The sequence below is a fragment of the Manis javanica genome, chromosome 3 (genome assembly GCF_040802235.1).
Source record: "Manis javanica isolate MJ-LG chromosome 3, MJ_LKY, whole genome shotgun sequence".
Classification (NCBI taxonomy): Eukaryota; Metazoa; Chordata; class Mammalia; order Pholidota; family Manidae; genus Manis; species Manis javanica.
The window spans coordinates 116,561,833-116,584,367 of record NC_133158.1 but is presented as its reverse complement, the minus strand read 5'-3'; the positions used below and the strand labels follow the sequence as shown (position 1 = coordinate 116,584,367).

General features: G+C 33.1%; 1 protein-coding gene across 1 annotated transcript in view; it reads left to right on the top strand.

The window, feature by feature from the left end:
• The first annotated feature begins 1,845 nt into the window (after window positions 1-1,845).
• OSTN (osteocrin) overlaps window positions 1,846-22,535 on the top strand; it is a 36,987-nt gene continuing 16,297 nt past the window's right edge. The window contains exons 1-4 of the mRNA XM_017672189.3: window positions 1,846-1,985; window positions 3,540-3,668; window positions 11,896-11,994; window positions 15,239-15,453. Coding sequence (XP_017527678.2) covers window positions 11,896-11,994; window positions 15,239-15,453 — 314 coding nt within the window. The 5' untranslated portion in view covers window positions 1,846-1,985; window positions 3,540-3,668. The remainder of the gene's footprint in view (window positions 1,986-3,539; window positions 3,669-11,895; window positions 11,995-15,238; window positions 15,454-22,535) is intronic.

Here is a 22,535-nt window from a genome sequence, read left to right as displayed (position 1 = left end):
AATTAAATAATAATATACTAGCTGAAATTTTTTCATTAATATTTTCTCCTTTTCTCATCTTTGTTTCTCCCACCTATCGCTGGATGTTTATTCTCTATTTCTTCATAACCTCCCATTTCTATTCTTTTTAAGGTAATAGAATTTCTCTATAACATAAGTAATTTACAGAGGAATATATAATGTGCTGAAGTCTGTATAATTATCTTAAATGTACCATGGCTATGTTCCTGGAATGAACTGTTGCTATTTCTACTGCTGCAGAACAGTTAAGTCAAACTTTTGAATTAGGTCAACAAAATCCACAAATAGGGTGGAATCTTTGGACTGTCTAAGCAGGGACAGATCTGGAATAAATCAGCCACAGATATCACTTGTCAGCATGCTGAGGGAGGCGTTTCAAATAAGGGTAGAAGGTACGTCAAGAATATTGGCTTCTGGTAGCATTATGATGCATCCGTTAAATATATATTGCAAGTTTTCCATCATGTGGATTGAAGCTAACATAATCATTTTATGGCAGTAATGTCTAAACAAGGGTCCACAATTAGGCTGTATTTTTATCTCGACTTGTGAACTATCACTGCCAGCTACTCAAGTTTCAAGCTTGTTGAGACATATGTTATCCCTGGAAACCCTTCATAAAAATGAAGCATTTTACTGTCCTACCAATTCAGTATGCTCTGGTCAGTTCCCCATCTAGATCCAAATTAATCATGTAATTGTTCCTACACTAGTGAGTAGTATTTTTAAATGGCTTTTTAAGCAAAACCAAAATGGATAAATTTATTTGTGTAAAACATAATCTTACCTGGATTCTCTTTTCTAGTTTTTCAAACAGACAGAATGAAGTAGTAGGGAAAGAACTGGATATGGAATTATGAAGATCTGTATTTGAATTCTGGCCCAGCTACTTCCTAGCTCTGTGACCTCATTAAGTCACTTGGTTTATATAGCCTCAGTGTTTTATCTGTCAAATGGGGATCTACTGGTGAATGAAAAGAGCTAATAATGACCTAACAACATAAAATATTACCTTTAGGGTTTAATAATGCATTTTTTTTACAATTTTTTGTAAGTTTACAAATGTGATTAGCAGGAAATAACAATGAAGGAAATTTTCAGACAGAGGCAGGAATAGTTTGGTTGAAAGAAAATTAAAATACTGGAGAGCAAGAGCAAGATAAGAATGAATTGCAAAGTGTGCATTTATAGTCCAATGTCACAGTTCAGTATTTATAGGTCTGTCAGTGAGGGCGTTCCCACTATAGCAATGTTAATTATGAAGTGACTGTCAGCTTCACTGACATAGGGCTGTGCACCTGGTTGAGTCTGAAGCTATACACTATTTCCATACATAATCATTTAATTTGAGGGTTCAAAATATATACCCAATAAATCACTTTGGATTCCTGATTCTAATCTGCTTAAGTCTTATTTTGAAATACCCTTACTTTGACATAGTATTTTTAACAAATATTAGTGCACTTTATTTCTCAAATAGGATTTGTAATTACCAGAGCTGGACTGGAACTTCAGGAAGAGGTGATGGATCTAAGGCTGAACACAATACTAAATGTATATTTAAATTTTCCAGAGCCTGAGCTCTCATTGTTACTTATATACTATGGTCACAGCACTAGACAGAATAAATGTAGAAAGAAAAATTAAGAGAGGAAAAGGGAGAGAGGAGGAGATGGAGAGACAGACACACACAGAGAGAGAGAGAGAGAGAGAGAGAGAGAGAGAGAGAGAGAGAGAGAGAGAAAAGAGAATAAGAGAGAGAGAGGAAGATTGAAGAGAGGCTTGGGAAAATGTTCCGTGGAAAATCTATAAATGATGTAAGAGAAAGCAAACGCAGGGATTGGAGTAAGGGGTGTATAACTGAGACTATAAAAACTCAGAGAGAAAACTTACCATCAGGACTGAGTTTGGGAGAAACTGCACAGACAGAACTCTAAAATTAGAATCTCCTGATTTTTCACAAGGTAAGTTGAAGATAAAGATTTTGTGTTCTTTTTAACTATTTTTTATTTTCATATGCTTTTTAAATGTTTTGCTTATATCTTGACTTTATGAAAATTGCATATGTTTTTAGAACTATTTCCCTCTATAAAATGAGTAGAGAAACTAAGAAGGTATTTTTGTTATATGAAATTAAGATGGAGCTAAATGTTTGCTCAAACATTTCATATTTATATTATTTTTTATTTTATTGTCCATTTAAAAAAAAGAAAGAAAACTCAAGATAATGATTCTATGTGTATGTTAATTTTATTAATTTATTAATTTTTTTCATCAAAGATGTCTGATATTAGGAAAATTTTTAATGTACAAAAGTGGTCCACTTTTAAAAACCTAGGTAGAAAAGAAATTTTTCTCTTTATTTCTGTCAAAATTGGAGCTTAAGAAACATCCCTAAATTAAGCAAAATTTAATTCTATAATCTGTATTCTTAAAAGTTGAAGCATCCTATTTTTCTTCTTATAAGACTCAAATATGCAGGCATAATATTAATAACAATTTAGAGTAGACTTAGATGTCTATTCTTTAGTATTTCAAGTGCTCTTGCTATTAAGTTATTGAGTTGAGAGTTAGTCTGAAACATTTGTGTTCTGTTAAAGAACAAATTGAAAATTTTGTTTCAGCTTCTAATCCGTGGAAATAGTGTACACCCAATAAATTCAGTCTAGCAATGCAAAATATTGTTCATTTGAATTATAGTTACAGATTCTATAGGTTTAGGAGTATGATTATTTGTTTCTGAGGTATCTTTCTAGAAATTAAATAATTTTAATAATGATTTATGGTGATTTTAATGCCCATACAAGCTATAGAACTGGTAGGATTATATTTAATGTTCTCCCCAAAAACATCAGGCACATTTTGTGTCTTCTCTTTACTTTGATAGCACTCTGCAACTATCTTACAGAACTTTTCTAAGGAAAGCCTTCTGGACATACAAATTTAAGTATCCTCTTTAGAAGTGAATTGCACTGTTGCTTCATTCAATACTTTGTTTAAGATTAACACTTGCTTTCTCCCCCTTATTTCTCAAGAATTTGAACTGATTCTTATGTAATGAATCACGGGCAACAGAGAAGGAGATATAAATAGTAGACTATGTTGGGGGACCTCAGGGCTGTAATTTTAACTTCTTGTTCAAATACATTCAATGATTTGAACACTTGGTTAATAAAATCAGATTAATTGAGCTTGTCTCAGAGGAAGAGAACTCAAAGCAAGCAGTCTCAAAATATTGCCCCAACTCTGTCACTATGTAGTTGTGCAACTTTAGGCAAACCTGAAGCACAGAGTAGGGCTCAACAGCAATCTGTTCCTATTGAAAGAGACAAAAGAACGAGGAGTGCCAGAGATACTGACCATAAGAATGGCGTAGGGAAGCCTCCATATCGGTCAGTATTTCCTATATTATCGAATGAGGATTCAATATCTCGGAATCTTGGGGCTCATCTTTAGGCATCATCTGATGTAACCTCCTTGTGAAAAGTCTGTCTGCTGTGGCCCCTACCCACCAACAGATTGTGTCTAGATTCAGTGTTGCCGTTGGAGGAACGCAAGCTTCGGAGTCAGGAAACCAAACTTCTCATCCCGGGTCTGGATCCAACACCTTCCACTCAGCATCCCTGGGTCTTCATTCTGCCATAACTGTAAGGACTAATTTTCTTCCTTAAAATGAACAAGGATTTTAAAAATAAATTTTTTCATAAAAATAAAAAAGCATTAGGACAGAATAAGACATATTTAGAGAGCTCACCATATTTCAAAAGGCACTATTGGGATAATAATTGTAAGTTATTGTGTAACCAACTCGTGCTAGTCACTTTACCTGTTATTTCTAATCCTTTATAACAAACCTATAGAGTGAGTCTTTGCTCCATTTTCCTTGATGAAGATATTAAATCAGAGAGGCTAAGTAACATGCCCAGTCAGGAGTCATATCCATGTCTGTATAAACTTAGAGTCCAACCTCTTTCTACTAAATCACTTCATTGTGTTAGAAAGTATACATACAGTAGCAGGAGTTAGAGAGAGACCAGGGTTCTAAACTAACTCATCTCGTCTCAGTTGGCCTACTAAAAAATGGAATTATGTTTTCCATATAGATCTTACATGACCAGTGTGAGGATGAAAAGAGATAAATTAATTTCAAAATAATAAAGTACTATGAAATGTTTTTTAAAAAACGTTATTTACGCAATTGTACTTGAAATGGAAATGGAAATGGAAGCGTTCCCAGAAGAGTCTGCTTTTGCAGGAGGTAATCCATGGGCAGCGCCAAGTGGTTAAAGGGTTTCCACCTCCACCAGGCTGTGAGTAACTGGAGGAAAGGAGAGGGTTAGACTCATTTTCTACTTACCTGGTGCCTGATATACAGTATATATCTAATAAATGCATCCTGTTGAGTATTGTAAAATTCATATTTTGGCCCTTCATGTACATTTTATAGAGTCTTTTTTCATTGATTACATTCACTAGTTTATTGTAAATTAAATTTAAGTTAATATTTTTATTAAATATTATATATGAGGAGAAAGTAGGGTAAAGTGTAAAGGAGGTGGTGAGAGTCCACACTTTCTTAAGGCTTATATATGCCATATTTAACTGTATTTATCCAACTTCACCCTTTGAAAATCATTTCATGCCAGATAAAATTGCTTGTGTTTCAAGTGGCCAAGAAGCATATTTATGTGCAACTCTACCACATTTATGTGCAACTTTGCCCCATCCATAATTTTAAAGATGCTTGGTTTTCCCATTTTTAAGTATTAGAATTAAACAACAGACCCACTTTACAGAATTGTCTACAATTATACACTAGAGTTCTTATCTATTTCCAGGTGATATAGTATTAAGAAAACTTAGAGTAACTTAAGGGACTAAGCACAAATTGATATCTGATAAGGGAAAATTTTAAACTCTACTGGGTTAATTATTAGAGAATATTGATGTGTATACCTTTCATCAGAATGAGAAACATCCATTTCATTAGAATGAAACATTCATGGTTTTACTGAGATTCTGGCATGAACTTCATCACTTAGTACTACAGGCATAAAACCTGAGCAAATCTCTTCTCTATTCTACACCTTTGCTTCCACATCAATGAACTGTGATGTGGATATATGTCCTGCATTCCTGTTAACCAACCACATAAGGCTGCTTCATTCACTCATTCAATACATAACATGACTCTATGCCAAGCATTATGTTGGGTGCTGAGATACAATGGTGAATATGACATAGTTTTTACTCTCAAAGAGTTTACAGTAACAACTAAATACTTTATTGAACATGCAACCTGATATTTAACAAGAAAATTTTGAGGTTTTTGGAAGGCAATAGTATCTGAAAAAGAATGAAAATGGTGCCAAATAGAATAAAATCAGTTAACACGTATACTAGTAAATTCTCATTCTTTCTGATTTCTAGCATTCAAGAAAAGTCCTTTACAAATGCAGGTGTCAGCCAGCTTAAGAACACCTCATCCATAAACATTTTACTTTTTAAGCAATTTGTTTTGGAGATGGAAAAATGTTTTATACTTCTACAAATAGGTTAACTTGAAGGAGCATGAAACTAAGAGTATGAAAATCTAAGTTGTTTTTCTGGCTCTTCTTCTAACTGGCTTTGTGATTTTGGAAAATTTACTACTACTGATTGAAAAGCAATGAGAAATGGGAAAGAGCACATTCCTGATATTTTAATTTTAAAAAATGGGAAATGTTACACTTCTGTCTCTCTTTGTACCTTCTTCTTCAAAACATAAAGCAAAATGCCATCACAAAATTTACCAAAAATAACAAATTTCACAAGAACAAGTTTAAATAAATGTCTAAGCACTGTAAGTAGTTCTCAGATGTATTTGTGATAATGATATAGGTCATATATATATGTATGTATGTTAGTGACAAAGCTACAAGTTGTAATTTAGTTACTCAGGTGCAAATCCTCAGTGATTTTAAATCTCTTATTTATGTTTACAAGGATCCAAAACTAATTCTCCACTTCTAAAGATCTAAGTACCGCCACCATGTTCAGTTCTCTTCTTTGTGAGGCCAAATCCACTAAAGGCTGTGGCCCCGAAACTCCCATAAGGAGGGGGCCTGAGTCACCTGGTCTACATCTGTTTGCAGCAGCAGGTGTCACAGACAATTCGTTGCTTTGCTCATCAAAGAAAACCAGTCACAACCTTCTTCAACACTCTATTCAAATACTCTCACTCATTGAAATATATATGTCACCAGTGTAATGTCAAACTGTAATGTTTCCCATTGCTTGTTTACCCTAAGTTTTGCAGAATGTCTCTCTGAATGGCCCCAGATTCCCTAAGTGGTTTTTGAGTGGAAGCTTCATGTACCTTGGAAGGACTTGGCTTCAAAGGCCTGTCTTCAACTCAGTTATAATCATTTTTCACATTAGCTTAGAGTTTACAAATTGTTTTCATGCACAATTTAGAGTTCTCATCAACATTTTTACCAATGATAAAATAAGAATTAAAATGATGCAATGTTTTTTCATAAATAAATGTGTATTTTGACATACTTTAGTAATATTAAGTGTAAAATTAAGTATTTCTGTTGCTCTTCTTTGGCAACCTTAAGCCAAATCCATAATGGTTTGTGCTATTTGTAAATTGAGTAAATAATTTTAAATTAACTAAAATTAATTAAAATTCTGTGAATTCATAAAGTGAGCTTTATTGGAAAAGTCTGTCAGCTTAAACATCTAGCTCAGGACCACTATACCAATGAACAGCCCAGCAGGGACACTTATCCACTAACTGAAGATGAGCATATTGATGTCAAAACCTGGATGCAAGTTTATGCACAGACTCCAGCTGATTTGAGGGCAGCAGAAAGGTTTTCCTAGCTAAATCTGTGCCAGCTATCATTATCTACAAGGGCTGTGATTCCACCCAAAAAGAATGAGATTCACCAACAGACTTTTAAAAAGCTGGAGGCACATTAGAGGTCAGTTAGACCAACCTCATTTTGCTGGTCTAGAGAGGAAAGTCATACATCCAAGCTAAGGCAGGGCCATTATCTCACAGCTGGCAGACTAGGTGTTTTTTTACAGCTAGCCACACAGGCGTTGTATTAAGCATTGTCCCTTTTAGGCCCTCTTTGAAAATAAAAACTATAGTCACTCTGTTATCTACTATTCCTAAAATTTTTCTCTACTATCAAAAAGACCTGAGTGGCTATAATTTATAGGGCAGGGTACAGGGTATGCCAAAGAAGAACTTACTGTTTTGTGGATTTAATCACGGACCACACTGACTCACCACTTGCCTAGAGAACACCACTGGTGTCAGAGAAAGAAGACTGTGAGCCGCGTTGTGGATGAGCACACCTGGTCGTATCACAGAGTCTGAACTAGGGACGCTTTACATCTCCTATTATGTCTCACTTACTCGTGCTCTGCCAAAGTGGAAAGAAAGTATAAAAATATAAAAGCTTAGTTAGTTTTTAAGTCATTTATCATTTACTTTAGTTAAATCCTTTATTTTTCATTTTTGCTGAAAAATAGGAGTGGGCGAGAGTCTATTTCTTGAATATTCCCAATCAAGAAATTAGGGTAAATAAGAGATTCACAGAAGTTATCAAGATTTATTGCCAAACTCAGTGCTTTTTATGACTTTCTAATAGTTTGGTGACTATACCTATATCAGATATTAATGAAAAAGTTAACGGTGGAAGAGAAATTTCCTTGATCACCTGAGTAGTTTGTTTTTCTTCAACACCAGCCCTCGGAAGCATATAGCTTTACAGTTTTATTAAAAAGTACATTAGAACAGAGATGGGCTCTGATTGTTTCTCCTTTTCAGCTTAGTCCTCTTTTACTCTAAAACCTCCTGTCATTAAAATTGTTCTTTCTTTTTTAGATCAGTGATCATCAAAGTTTTCTTTTTCTGCCCCAGCCCACTTGAGAAAAAATTTTACAATAGCAAAATTTTTACAGTGACCCATTCCAGGGCTAATTATCCATAATGCAAACATCTTTCTGTTTGGACAGATTTCTCATTTAATTCTCGTGTAAATGTAGTTTCTTTATTACTCTACTTTCAGAGCCTTTAATAGGTCAATATGCACTCTCAGTGTTCTAAGGGAATATAGAACATATGTTGTTTCCCAAAATTGAATGACAAAACTTCATACCTCCACACCCTGCTCCCTCCACCACCACTCCAGCCAGTTTGGAGGTCCCTTTGAGATGTAACAAATTCTTATATGTGAAAAGTCTTTGAGACAAAGGTGAAGATGTTACATGATATAAGATGTTTGTTTATTCCGTGGTATTATTTAAAAAGTAAAAATGTACACAAATGATAGATCAATTGGCTAGTGATGAAATACCCACCTAATCTTCTTAAGGCAGATCCCATGCCTACTGTCTCTTTTGAAGCTCCTCACAATTCAGAGGAACATTATTCAGAAATTACTCAATAAAAACTATTAATATACTGAAAAAAATTGCAAACACCTACATTTTGGTGTATTCACACAATGAACATCCTTGAGTGTTTTCTATGATCTGGAGCATACGTGGGGCCCAGTAGATTTTTAAATCATAGGCTATATTTATCCACTATCAACAAATAGGGAAATGAAGCTGAACCAGTCTTTTCCTTCCCTCCCTATAATTTCCTCTGTTTCTAATTTTGTAGCAATCAAGTTTCAACTAGTTAATCAAATGTCTTTTGTGTGGCAGGTGCCAGGGTGTTTGTTTTCATTAGTGTACCAAATGCCATATTTAGGAACTTAGCCTTTGGTTAACTGGCTACAAGCATGACTTTAAACCATTAAATGTGTGTATTTAAACTCAGGATTTATTTTTACATCTCCCTATCCAAATAGTCAGGATGTGGTTATCTGTAAGATGATACATTACAATTTTTTTCCTATATACACCCAAGTACAAAAATATATGCCTTAGACATAATCATCAATATTATAAACACCCATCCTGTGCCATTTATAAGACTGCAGAGATGAAGAGAAACCTGGCTAGTAAATGTACATAAAAATAGATAAAGGAAATCCACATAGAAAGCTTTAAAAAATGGGCAACTTCACACTTTGTAACCTGCTTGAAAGATGATAAAAAATGCGGAAAGAAAACATCATAATTGTAGTGTATCTTTGATTGAATGAAAGAGCTACTTAAAAAAGATACGCCAGAAATACAAGATCATTTTTAAACTAGTTACATTTTTAATGTATCTTCCTTTACATTGAGGAATGTCAAAGAGACATTAGTAAAATCAGAAGGAAAAAATATGATTCAGTTGCTGATTTTCTCAAAAATGGCTAATGCATTTTTTTAAGTTGTTATTTTTACCAAATAACTATTACACTCTTTCTTATTTTTCCACTGTCTCAATTTAGAGACATACTCGTAATTTGTTATTTTATGATACTTACCAAAAAACTCAACTCAGATACTCAGATACCAGTTTGTCAGAAAGAGAACATATAATTTGCTGTTCCCTTTCAGAAAGGGTGGAATATAGAGAAGTCACTAATCACTAACATGATGTGACAAGATTCCAAAATAGACTAATTGGTAATGTAATGAAGAAATTAGTCTAGACTGCATCACATGAAAATTAAAATTATATTTGATAAATGAATGTTATTGACAAAGCTAAAATAGTTTTTCTCCATTCTAAGTCATAATAGACATGATTAATGCAGATGCCACTCTATGTAAAGTACTTATCTGTCTGTATTACAGCAAATAACATTTATTACAAAAATCTACACTGTTTTCACAGCAACAGTATTTTAAAGAAGTTTCAGAAAAATCTTCTTAGGTCACACCAAAGCAAATGTAGTTATTAAAGAAATATTTAGTGATACTGTATAAATGTTATTTCACGTATGTTATACATTCTATATTGGATTAAGAAGTTATACATGAATCAATCCAAGACTCTTAAAGCTCTTTTGATGTGAGAATTACTCCTCACTTCACAAATATGGAAAATAAAGCCCAACTAGGTTAAATGACACACATCCAAGGTCACACTCAAGCAAAAAGTAGATTTAAACCAGTTCTTCAAATCCAGCCTAGAATCCCTTCCTTTTTGCTCCCTGGGGCTTTCCAAATGATTTTTTTAAGGAAATAGATTTGCAGAGACTTCTCATTCATAAAGGATGGACTAGGGGACTATCCCAATACCACACACTAAGTGGTTCAAGTTCATTCTGTTGTAGCCCACAGCCTGTGATCTTCCCTATGCCAGGCAACACCTCCTCCTTTACCAGCGGTCAGGCTGGCAGCGAGCAAACCTGTGATAGGCCATAGATCAGCTTTAATTGGCTATAGAGATTTTTTAAGCTTAAAAAACCATGAATTTATAAATGACACATCATTGTGCTTACTACACAGAATTTATAAATGTAATATTTAGACATATTTTCTTTTTAAAAAATTATAGATAAAAAGTTAGTCTCTTATGATTCCTTCCATACTCTTATTTACTTCCCTCCCTCTGTAGAGGCAATCATAGTCATGAATCAAGTTCCACTGATTTATACTTTAATTATATGTATAGATTTCTAAATATATGGAATTGCTTTGTGTTATTTCCAATTTAGGTAACTAGTAGCATGCCATATGCATTTTCTATAACTTCCCATTTGCCCCCTAAAGTGTTTCCTTGAAATCTATGCATATAAACATAACATTTAAGTCAATTGTTTTAACAGTAGGCACACATATATTACATGGTTAAGTCATTCGCTTTGAGTACATAATATGAAATACCCCAAATGATAAATCAGTTTCTTCTTGAGTATGGTAGGTAGGTTGATTTCAGTTTTTCACATACGGATCTCCTTACACATTTGTAAGAGTTTCTCTGGGCTATATACAGGAAGTAAAATAAATACGTTCTGTTTAGAAAATGACCTTTTTCAACCATTCAGTTATTGTCCGTTTTTCTCCAAGTGACTGATCCATTTCCAACTTCACCAGCATTGCTTAAGTTTTTCTGTTTCCAAATACCATTCTAACATTGTATATGAACTAGTATATCATTTCTCTCTCTCTCTTTTTTTTTTTTTTTGGCCTTAAATAGGTTATGTATGTTTTTGGATGTTTGTCTTCCATTAAGCTATTCCTTTCCTATGAAATATCCATTCATAACTTCGGCCCATTTTTACTTGCATGTGTATTTTTTTTAAGTTTATAATAATTTGAATATTCAAAATTCTAATCTTTCTTTTTTTATATATCTTGAAAATAGATTGCATTTGTAATTTTCTAAACTTTATTTGCTTTATCTTACCATATAGAAGTTTTCAGTTTTGATAATAATGAAATCTGACATTTCTGCTATAAGATGTCTACCTTTGAATTTTGCTTGAGATACTACAAAACACAGGACATAAAAATATTCTCCTATTCAATATGTGGTGTTATTGAAATTTTTAATTTAAGTGCTTCTAAGTACAGCACATTCTCTGTGGTTCACCACAAACCTCATCAGGCTGCATGCTCTCATACTTGGCCAATCTCATGGATTTCCCTGTAGGTACATGAGGTTGTAATCCCTGAATTAGGCAGCCAAATAATAAAATTATACAGACTAGATTTCTCAGACTTGGGTTAGTTCTAATTAAATTATGATTATAGCTGTTCAACCCCAATTTAGGTTTCCATGGAAATGAAGCCTTTAGAGAATTCATTCCAGGAAATTGACAGCTTCTATTAATTATTACTTAAGTTTTGCAGAGATGTACTCCAGCACATAGAAGCTGAATAATTTGGTCTATACCCTATGTTTAACAAGCTTTATAGGAACTTTTGCTTTCTACCTTTATACACAAAACTAATAATGTTAATCCTGATGTATGTGACCTTCAGATGCTCGACTGGAGATTGGCAAGTGCACATTTTATCCTGACTGTGACATTGATGCTATGGAGTTCAGGAAAAGTCCTCTCAGCGGATGTAGCAACAGAGGTAATGGAAACTAGGTTAAGGGACCGTATTTTTTTTATTAAGGTATCATTTATATACAATCTTATGAAGGTTTTTACAACATTCACCCATATTATCAAGTCCCCCCACATACCCCTTTGAAGTCACTGTCCATCAGCATAGTAAGATGCTATAGAGCCACTACTTGTCTTCTCTGTGCTTTACTGCCTTCACCGTGATCCCCCTACATTATGTGTGCTGATCATAATACACCTTAATCCCCTTGTCGCTCACTTCCCACCCACCTTCCCTACCCCCTTTCCCTTTGGTAACTGTTAGTCCCTCCTTAGAGTCTGTGAGTCTGCTGCTGTTTTGTTCCTTCAGTTTTTGCTTTGTTCTTATATTCCACAGATGAGGGAAATTATTTGGTACTTGTCTTTCTCCTCCTGGCTTTTTTCACTGACCATAATACCCTCTAGCTTCATCCATGTTGTTGCAAATGGTAGGATTTGTTTTCTTCTTATGGCTGAATAATATTCCATTGTTTATATGTACCACATCTTCTTTATCCACTCATCTACTGATGGACACTTAAGTGCTTCCATATCTTGGCTATTGTAAATAGTGCTGCAATAAACACAGGGGTACATATGTCTTTTTGAATCTGTGATCTTGTTCACTTTGGGTATATTCCTAAGAGTGGAATAACTGAGTCAAATGGTATTCCTATTTTTAGTTTTTTGAGGGACCTCCATATTGCTTTCCACAATGGTTGAACTAATTTACATTCCCACCAGCAGTGTAGGAGGGTTCCCCTTTCTCTGCATCCTCACCAACATTTGTTGTTGCTAGTCTTTTGGATGCTAGCCATCCTAACTGGTGTGAGATGATATCTCATTGCTGTTTTAATTTGCATTTCCCTGATGATAAGCGATGTGGAGCATCTTTTCATGTGCCTGTTGGCCATCTGAATTTCTTATTTGGAGAAGTGTCTGTTCATGGGGACCATATATATTTAATGAACATAAGCCATTTCTACTAGCATCAGAAGTAAGTGCTGCTGATAGATAGGGAGGTGACTTGATAAGATAAATCAAGGAAATAGGCTTTTTTTCTATTGTTCTCACTATGAATTCAGATAAAGCCAGTTATCTAACTGTCAGAAAAACTGGAAATAATAATAAAGGTTTGTATTCCTTGAACAAAAAAGCATAAATGAAAATTCATTGTCATTTCAGCCATATTTATAATTCAATCAATTACATCAAGATGAAGTACTTTGGTGTAAAACTTGAAATTGTTTACATATCAGAATTTGAGTAGTTTTGATAAAACTTTCTATTATTGTACAAATTTTTTCTTGCTGCCATGACTAAAATACAAAGGAAAAGAAGTGTAAGGACATTTCTGCACAGAGAAAAAATTATTTGGCTTCTTTGATCTTATTAAAAATTGTTGTTTGTACTTTTTAAATAATGTAAAACAATAATCTGAAAGGCACTTCACCAAAGGACAAGTTTTATATGAGTTTTTTTAATCTGAGAGTTAAGAATATCTTTAAAAAGAAACAAAACTCTATTTTATATGTTAGTTGGAAGGATGTTCTGAGAGCTAATAATCTTTCTTGGCCCTTTGAAGTTTTGTCACCTGTTCTTTAATTTCTTTCTCATTATTATAGCATCCTTCTCCAGTTTCTATATTGTCAAGCTTACATAGGAAAGTAATAGAAGTTGATATTTAAGAGGAATTTGGCATCATATTGAGGACTTCACAGGATAATTTACAAAGAGTTATGAGGGATTTTTTGTTTTCTTTATATGAGGAAAGTGGTGTTTGGAGACAATTAACTTTATGGCACTATTCTGTAAAGAATAGAAAAAAGGGAGCTAGAGAAACAAGTTATTACAAGGTAATTAAGAATGTATACTATATGGTAAAGAGGACCTGATACAAATCACTAGTGAAGGGAGTCAGAGCAGGAGTAAGAGAGGTCTTGCAAGAACTGACCAGACTTACTGCAGACTTGACTGGTCTAGGAAAGAGGAAGCTCCATAGTTTTGAGTCTGTATGTGACAGACTATAAGTATTTCAAAAGAGAGTTGCTGGAGCCAATGATGGAAAGGCTTGGAAAATGCCACTCATTTTATTGAGGAAAAAGAGAATAGAAAGAGAATGGAAGAAACAATCCAAGAAGAAAGACAGAACATAAAGAAAAAGATGAGATCCCTCAAGCGGAAGTCTTTTCCCATCAGAGAATACTCGCAGACTTCTGGAAAAGAAGTAATATCCCCTGTATTACACAATGATTTGAATTGTCAATAGGAGCACTTTTTGTTGAATGCTGTCATTGGGCTTAGAAAAAGAAAAGATAGACTTCAGCAACTAAACACCCTTACTTTTAAGACTTGGATGGAGTACAAAGTTTCAATATGTGTAGTAGACAAATAAATAAACAAGAAATGGGACAGTAAAGTCACTGTACTAGCACTAACTCATTGGAGACACATGAATATTTGTTAATAAATCACAGGAATGGAATTAGTAAGCAACCTGAAGTCAGAGACTGGATTGTGTTAATTTTTATGCACCTGGCATCTAATGTAGAACCTGGTGCCTAGTGGGAGCTCAGTGACTTAAATCAATAAGGTATGTATGAGTGATGGAAAAAAGATAGCATGAGTTTTATTTTTCTTTATAATTCACTCAATAAATATTCATCAGAAATGTACTGAGTACTAACTATAAGCAAAATACTGGGCAAAGCAGTGAATAGAGCAAATAAAAGACTGATGAGACTCAATCGTTATCCTCAGATTACTCACTATCTAATAAGCAATCCAAATGTATTATAACCAGTCTAATAAAAAGGAAACTGTAATGAGTGCAGTGATGGAAGACTGATAGATAAAGTGCTATGGGAGTAATCAGAAAGGATGATGTAGTTGTTCCTTAGAAACAATCGGAAAAAATGATTAGTTATATACTAAATTTTAGAGTCAGAACTTTAAATAAAAGTTCCCCCTTTTTTTGTGTGTGTGTGTGTGTTGTTGTTGTTGTTGTTGTTGTTGTTGTTGTTGTTGTTGTTTTCCTTTAACTTCTTTTGGATATACCTCTTCTCTATGTGTTATGGTCCCTGAAAGTCTTTCTCTCTGGAGCATGACTCCACAAGAAATCAAGTGTCATGACAGGCATGTCAGCTAAAGGTAGCAAAAGGAAAATGCAGATTATTGTACACATTCGAGGTTTCTTTTTCTTAGTGAATGCAACAACATTTCCTGCCCAACAGGTCTTTGACTTGAGTGTCACAGATGTGCAGTCACCACCCACAGCTAGGGAAGAAAAATCAGCCACTGATCTGGCAGCAAAATTCTTGCTTCTTGATGAATTTGTGTCTCTAGAGAATGATGTGATTGAAACAAAGAAAAAAAGGAGCTTCTCTGGCTTTGGGTCTCCTCTGGACAGACTCTCAGCTGGCTCTGTAGAACATAAAGGTAAACAGAGGTAAGTGAACTCTTGGAGAAGGAATGTTTTCATTTTCTAATTCTTCCATTCTGGGTTCCAAAACAGACAGAATTCCACTTCAAAAATACAATGAAAATCTTGTAGGTAAGCAGAGTTGACAGTGTTTTAGCTAGCTTGTGAGTTTAACTTTACAGCTTTGGAAGTAACTGTTTAGGGAGCAAAATGACTGCTATAGGAGGTGCTAATAGTTTCGTGATAATATCTCCTGAAGAAGAATCTATTGCAGATATAAAATTATAAGACATTAAGTATTTGGGAGGTAAGGGGAGATGTGTATGCTTTGGGATAAATGTTATGGTCATTTGAGTTTTCTGTTTAATAAAGATAACCAGAATACCATTTTATTTTTACCCTTGATACAAAGCTTTCTGAAATAGCTGAATGAGTCCACTCTACCTATACCAAGAGGTTAGTGAAGACCTCTGGGGACTTACAGTCATAGCATGTGTTTAAGTCAAATTTCTGATCATGTCTAGTCAAGTGACTTATACAAGAATCTTATCTTGATCCTCAGGTTATTTATCTGTAAAACGGGGATGATTACTTAACCTCAATAAAAATCAAATGAGTGCTTTCTAAACTACCAATTATTATATTAGAATTACAGTAATTAAATCTCCCTTTAATTATTGAGTAACTGTCAGTAGTTTGGAGCAGTCATCCTAAACTTAATTCATTTTCTACCCCTTCAGTATCTGTTCCTGGTTCTGTATGATTTACATTAGCAGTGGTACAAGAACCATCAATTACCAAAGTCAGGAATCTGAGGAATTTACTAAGACTCCTTTTGCTCACCAGAATTCCCTCTGCTCACCTTAAATATTCGATTTGTCACAAAATTCTTTAAATCCTATTTGTTTTGTATCTTAAATCTATCCAGAATATCCTCTTCCATTAAGGTTTTCCTAATTCTGGCCTCAATTCTTTGTCATGTTTTTCTTTCTCTAGTCTTTCCTCATCTCCACCTCTATCCCCGTCACCACTGCTTTAGTGACAATGTATCATCTACTGTGCTAGCAAGTGGATCATTTAACACCAAATGTTTGGGGAGAAATGTTGCTTACAAGATAAATGCAAACTCCTTAGCAAATCCTACAGAGAATTTAATAACCTGGCGTCTCGTTTCTTTGTGCACTCGTCTCCACATCCTTCAGTCCAGTCTTACCTGTACACTTGGAGTTCTAGGACTGTCATGCTCGTTCATGGCTCCATGACTGCTGCGCTCAGTGGTTCTCAGCACACAGGATGCAGTTTGCTGGGCTTCTGTTTTCAAAGATTCTCAAAGCTACACTAGGAAATAAAATTATTACTTGGGAACTGTAGTTTATCTTACTGTAATTGAAAAATAACTGCACACGTATAGTTTGAAATTCAGACCCTACTTTAATTAAAGAAATATAAATGAGTTTCACTTATATCCTAGGCACAATGTTGGGCTCTGGTGAAAAAGAGGAGGGAAATATAGTATCTGCCCCTCAAATAAATCACATAATATTAGGAAATTTAGAAATACTTATAATGGATTAAAATATAAAGCAAGAATTGATATATTTAAAGAACATATGTTACAAAGAAAACCATGGAAATCCAAGGGATAAGTGGACTTTCCAAGGACAAAATACTGTGCCTTTTAATAATTGTTATTTACTTAATTCTTGGATCTTGCAACATAGTCTACTAAATAATTTGAAAATTAATATGTGTTATATGTAAATGTTTATATATGAATTTATAACATAAATATATAGCATATGTACCAAATATATATTGCATCAATATTACAAGTATATATATTCTATATTGAAGTTTCATCATAATTTCCTTAGGAAGTGTCATAAAGGGAAACTATATTAGGAGGTTTAATTTATCTACCTAACATAGCTCAGCTTATAAGAAATAAAGGTAAATTGGAAAGCATTTAATGGCCATTCGGACAGATTTTCCAAAATAAACTACTGCAAACATGCAAAAATTAGGGTATACTGTTCCCAGGAGCAATTCCTAAAGAAGCTAGTCAATGAGTTTCTTCAGGCAACCAAAATGACTAGAGAGATATGATCATAACAATTGGTGTGAGCATAACTTTAATATTAAAGTGAAAAGCTGGCTGCAGGGACAAGAGGGCCATGTGTGATAGTTACAGAGTCTGACAGTAAAATACCTCAAAGTGTCAAGCAATTCAGGGACAGTAGTGAGAATATAACATTTAGAATGAGTTTTTGATTGCTTCATGGCTATTAACTTGGAATAAAATGTCATTACTACAAATGGTTGCTCGGGGACATGGAGAAGGAAAATAAAAGATTACAAATTAAATTTAATGAATATTTTACTAAGGAACACAAGATAAAAATTTAAAAGAGAGGACCAAAGTTTTCATATGAAAATATCAGTACAAAAATGACCATAAGAATAAATATTAAAACTCTCCTATAAAAAAAGAGACCACAAAAAGTAGGACACAGTGAAAAGCTTTATATTAAAGACTGGTTATATAAACATGATATTTAAAATATGATAGATTGCAGAAACATTTGATCATATCAATAAATGTAAATGATATAACTTACCTATTAAAATACAAGTATTTTCAGAATGGTGGATAAAGGAAATTCTAACACTTCTGTATTTAAGAGACACAACTAAAAATACAGATATTTGGAAAGGTTGACAATAGAAGAATAGACAAATTATAGTAGGAAAAACATAAAAACCAAAAAAGTATAATATATATCAATGAAAAACTGCAGAGAATGCTAGGAAATAGAAATATGTTAATAATAGGAGACTTTAACCCTTTTTTTAAAAAAAATCCAAAGCAAATTATATTTTTAAAGTTAATAGAAGACATATAAAATTTAATCCATAAAGCTCTGAGCTTTAGTAATATAAAATATAACTTCTCCAGTACATATGGAATATTCACAAAATATACCATATCTGAGGTGAAAGACCCTCGAGAAATTCTAAAAAAATACATAAACAAAACCAGAAAAGAGGAAGGCACTTTTACCTAGAAAGTATAATACCATGTTATTAAACAGTTATTAGATCAAAAAGAAACACAAAAAATTACACACTTTATTGAAAATAATAATAATGAAAATGTAATGGTCAGATAAAGCAAATATCAGGTGAAAATCAGCATTATAACAGTAATAAGAATAAAGCAAAACTACAGAACAAAAATCTAGAAATAACAGCAAATCAAGCCAAGAAAGCAGAACAAAAAAGCAAAAGGTAGAAATTAACAATGAAGAAAGCTGAAATCAAATTTGTAAAGCAAAATATAGGATATTAAAAATAAATGCAAACTTTTTCTTAAATCAACAGGACAAGGGACTAGTTGTTCTAAGAAAAAAGTATAAAGCAAATACACAAAATTAGAAATGACAAGATGAAAACAACCATCAAAACAGAGGAACTTAAAAAAATGAATAGAAAACTATTTCGCTGAACTCTATGTAAGTAAATTGAAGACCTAGAAAAAAATGAATAAAATTTTAGAAAAATATAATTTACTAACATTGATACCCGAAGTCCAATTGCCATGGAGATTTCTTTCCTTTTATTTTTTAATTTTAAAAGAGCTTGCCAAGAGAAAGCACCAGATCTTGATATTTCACAGAATTTTACAAAATCTAAAAGGTATCAGATAATCCCAATGTTACTTTACCTTTTCAGATAATAATAGATAAAGTAAACTTTCCATTCATTTTCTGAAACAAATATAATACTGATCCCCCAAATCACAAGCATTGCATTCATAAAAGGAAACTTTAAATTCATCTCATATGTGAATATCAGTGTAGCCCATATGTGTACTAGAAGGAAACATTGGTGAATTTCTGTTCAGTGAGGGAGTAAATAAAATTTTCCAAATTCCAATGCACAATCCAGAAAAATTAAGGGTAAAATAGATATTTGATTAATTACATATTTTTTTACAAGTTGCCACAAGAAAAGATACCATAAAGCAAAGAAAAAAAAATTGAACAAATGTTTGTGACTTATATCAAAGACAAAAGGTTAATATATTTAATATGGAAAAACTTAGGGAAGAAAAAGAACAAGGCTATAGGAATATGGGGTAGAAAAAAAGAGTTCATAGAAAAAAAGAAATGTAAATCACTTATCATGTGAAAAGATGCCAACAATTCTCATAAGAAAAAAAAAAAGCAGAGTAACACTTGACTGACAGTAATTTTCACTAAATTGGCAAAATCCATTTAAAAAGACAAACTAATTAGTGAGGCTATGAGGAAAAGGCACCCCCACATGTTGCTGATTGGAATGCCCAGTGGAGCTCCCAGGGAGGTGCTCACCATACCAGCAATAGTACATAGACACCTACCCTTTAGCCCAACATTCTTGCTTCTAGGAATCTCACTATCAAAAACATGTTTAAAAAAAAGATGTATGCCCAAGGCTATTCATTTTAGGACTGTTTGCCAAAACAAAATGCACAAATGTTAATCAAAAAAGGGATTCGTTGAATAAACTATGACATTGGCAAATGAATTATTACTAAACAGCTATAAAAAAGAGGGATAGGGATATCTCTATATACTGCTGTAGGGTGAGTTTTATGACTTTGTTAATTAGTAACAACAAGATGGATAAGAGTGAGTATAATATGTTACATGGCAATACAAATAAAAACACAGATTTAAAAAGTAAAAGGACAAATATAAAATATTTTTAAATGGTAATCTATGGGGAAAAATAGAAAAGGGGATAAAGGGATCAAAAATAAAGCTAGACATATAAATAATAATACTATTTTGACTTTGAAACTATTTAAATAGTTTTACATAATGATATGACAAAAATAAATATTAAGTTGTTATACCTAAATATTAAAAAATAACTGAAACAAATTAAACATATATTCCAGTTGATGGCATTATTGCACTAACAAAATTTATTCCAAGTAATGAAATAAAGCAATTTGTACAGACCTAGTGAAACATGTGAGAAAAGGCAGTCCAAAAAGAAAGAAAAATCTTAAAAATTATTTTCAGAAATTATACTGCTATTAATACTATTGGTATTGCTATTCTGAGATTGTCGATTGTATATTGTGGGAAAAGCAAGTAAATATTCATGAAACTCTAGTTCTGCAATTCCTGGTGCCAATTAAACTGGGATTCACAGCACAGAATAGAAATAAGATAAAGTTGTATGGTGAACATGTTGAATAAAATAAAAACTCCTCCTCATTAAGATCCCAGGAATGTCCGTGAAACATTCATATTAGTATGAACTAATGTTTGTGAATTACTATCAGCATGAGCTCATGATTCTGTCTGTACCTTGAAAGTTCTACAAAACAGTTACTGACCTAGCGGCAATGAGCAACCTTAGTGCCCAGATTGCCATCTCACAATACTACTTCTCACTTAAGGAGCAAGGGCTCCTCCGGAAGAAGAGGACAGAAAATGTACAAATTGAGCTTAAATATCTTTTCATACCTGATAGTTAGGAAGTTTGCTGTAATTAAAGTCAGGTTTAAAGGACTCAGGAGCCAATTAGAAGAGGTTCCCACTGGCCAAAGTATGATAATCTGAGCATTAATTAAAAACATTAACTATAATGCATTAAATGTGTTTAAATCTCTGAATTCAAAAGTATGTCTTAAAGATTATTATTCATCTTGGGAGAATTCAGTTCATTGTTTTGAAAACTTGTAAATAAAGATATTATTAAACCTACTTTTCTAATGTGAACTGTACCACTAAGTAACTAAGAATAGATAAGGGGGAATTTTCTCTTTATAGATTTTTTACAGCTAAAGCAATGAAAAAAAAATGATAAATAATAGGTAGGTAGGGAGATAAGTACAAGTAAATGAAGTAAAAATTCCTCTTTATAGAATTATTCCAGCTTATAAAAGAAGGAATGATAGAATTAAAATCTCTATTTTGTAAACCCTAATGAAATGATGGATCTAAACAAAGATCAGTTACTACTAGCACCACAAGAAGAAAAGCAGCAAGTTAGTATATGCTAACTAATGAAAGAACTCAACACCACTTATAAAATAGAATTTAAAAAAAAGAAAAGTCTTGCCTTAGATCCACCTACAGTTTTCAGGAAATATAGAAGACAGATAAATGACTTCAGAGACACTTCAGGAATGCAAAAAAAAAAAATTCACACTGTAGGAAACTGCAGGATGAATAATCCAGTTTCTTCAATTAATAAATTACAAGGATTTGGAGGGGGGAAAAAGAGATAGAGGATGAAGGGGCTCCTAAAGATTAAATAAGACACTTATCTAATAAGACACTTATTAATCAGTTACAATATTTTGGGACCCTGATTCAAGCAATGATTTGCTTAAAAATTAACATAGAAAAGAAACAATTTTGAATATGAACAGTGGCTACATGATAATTTTAAGTAAACACTGAATATGAACAGTGGCTACTTGATGATATTAAGTAATTATTGTGTACTTTCAAATATGAAAATGGCTCTATGATTACATTAAAAGTAACAGGAATTCTCATTTAAATATTTAGCTGGAAGTATTTATATTGGACATGCTTCAACATAATACAGGAGTAAGAATGAAATGGATGAAAGACTTGCCATAAATCAGTGATTGCTCAATTTGAATGATTGATACATGAGAGCTCATTATACTATTCTATTTTGGCATGTGTCTGAAATGATCCATGATCAGTTAAAAAAAAAAAAGAAACTAGCAATAAAATAATCAGCAGATTAGACCTGATAGAAGAATAAATAAATTCATCATATGATAAGGCTAAGGAAATAACTCAGAATATATATTACAAAGAGATTGAGAACAGAACAAAGAATTGTAACACACATGTCAATCTAATGAGAGTTTAGTGGGGAGGTCAAATCACTATTTGAAGAGATTATGGGTCCTTTTCTGATAATTTTCAAGATGGTGAAAAAAGATGACTACCCATATTCAACAGTAATAACAAATTTAACCCAAATAACTAGTACTGCTTTTGAAAGTTTAAGTGGATTAACAACAAACATTCTGTTGAGAGGAAATCAAGTAAGAGATGGTTTACAGT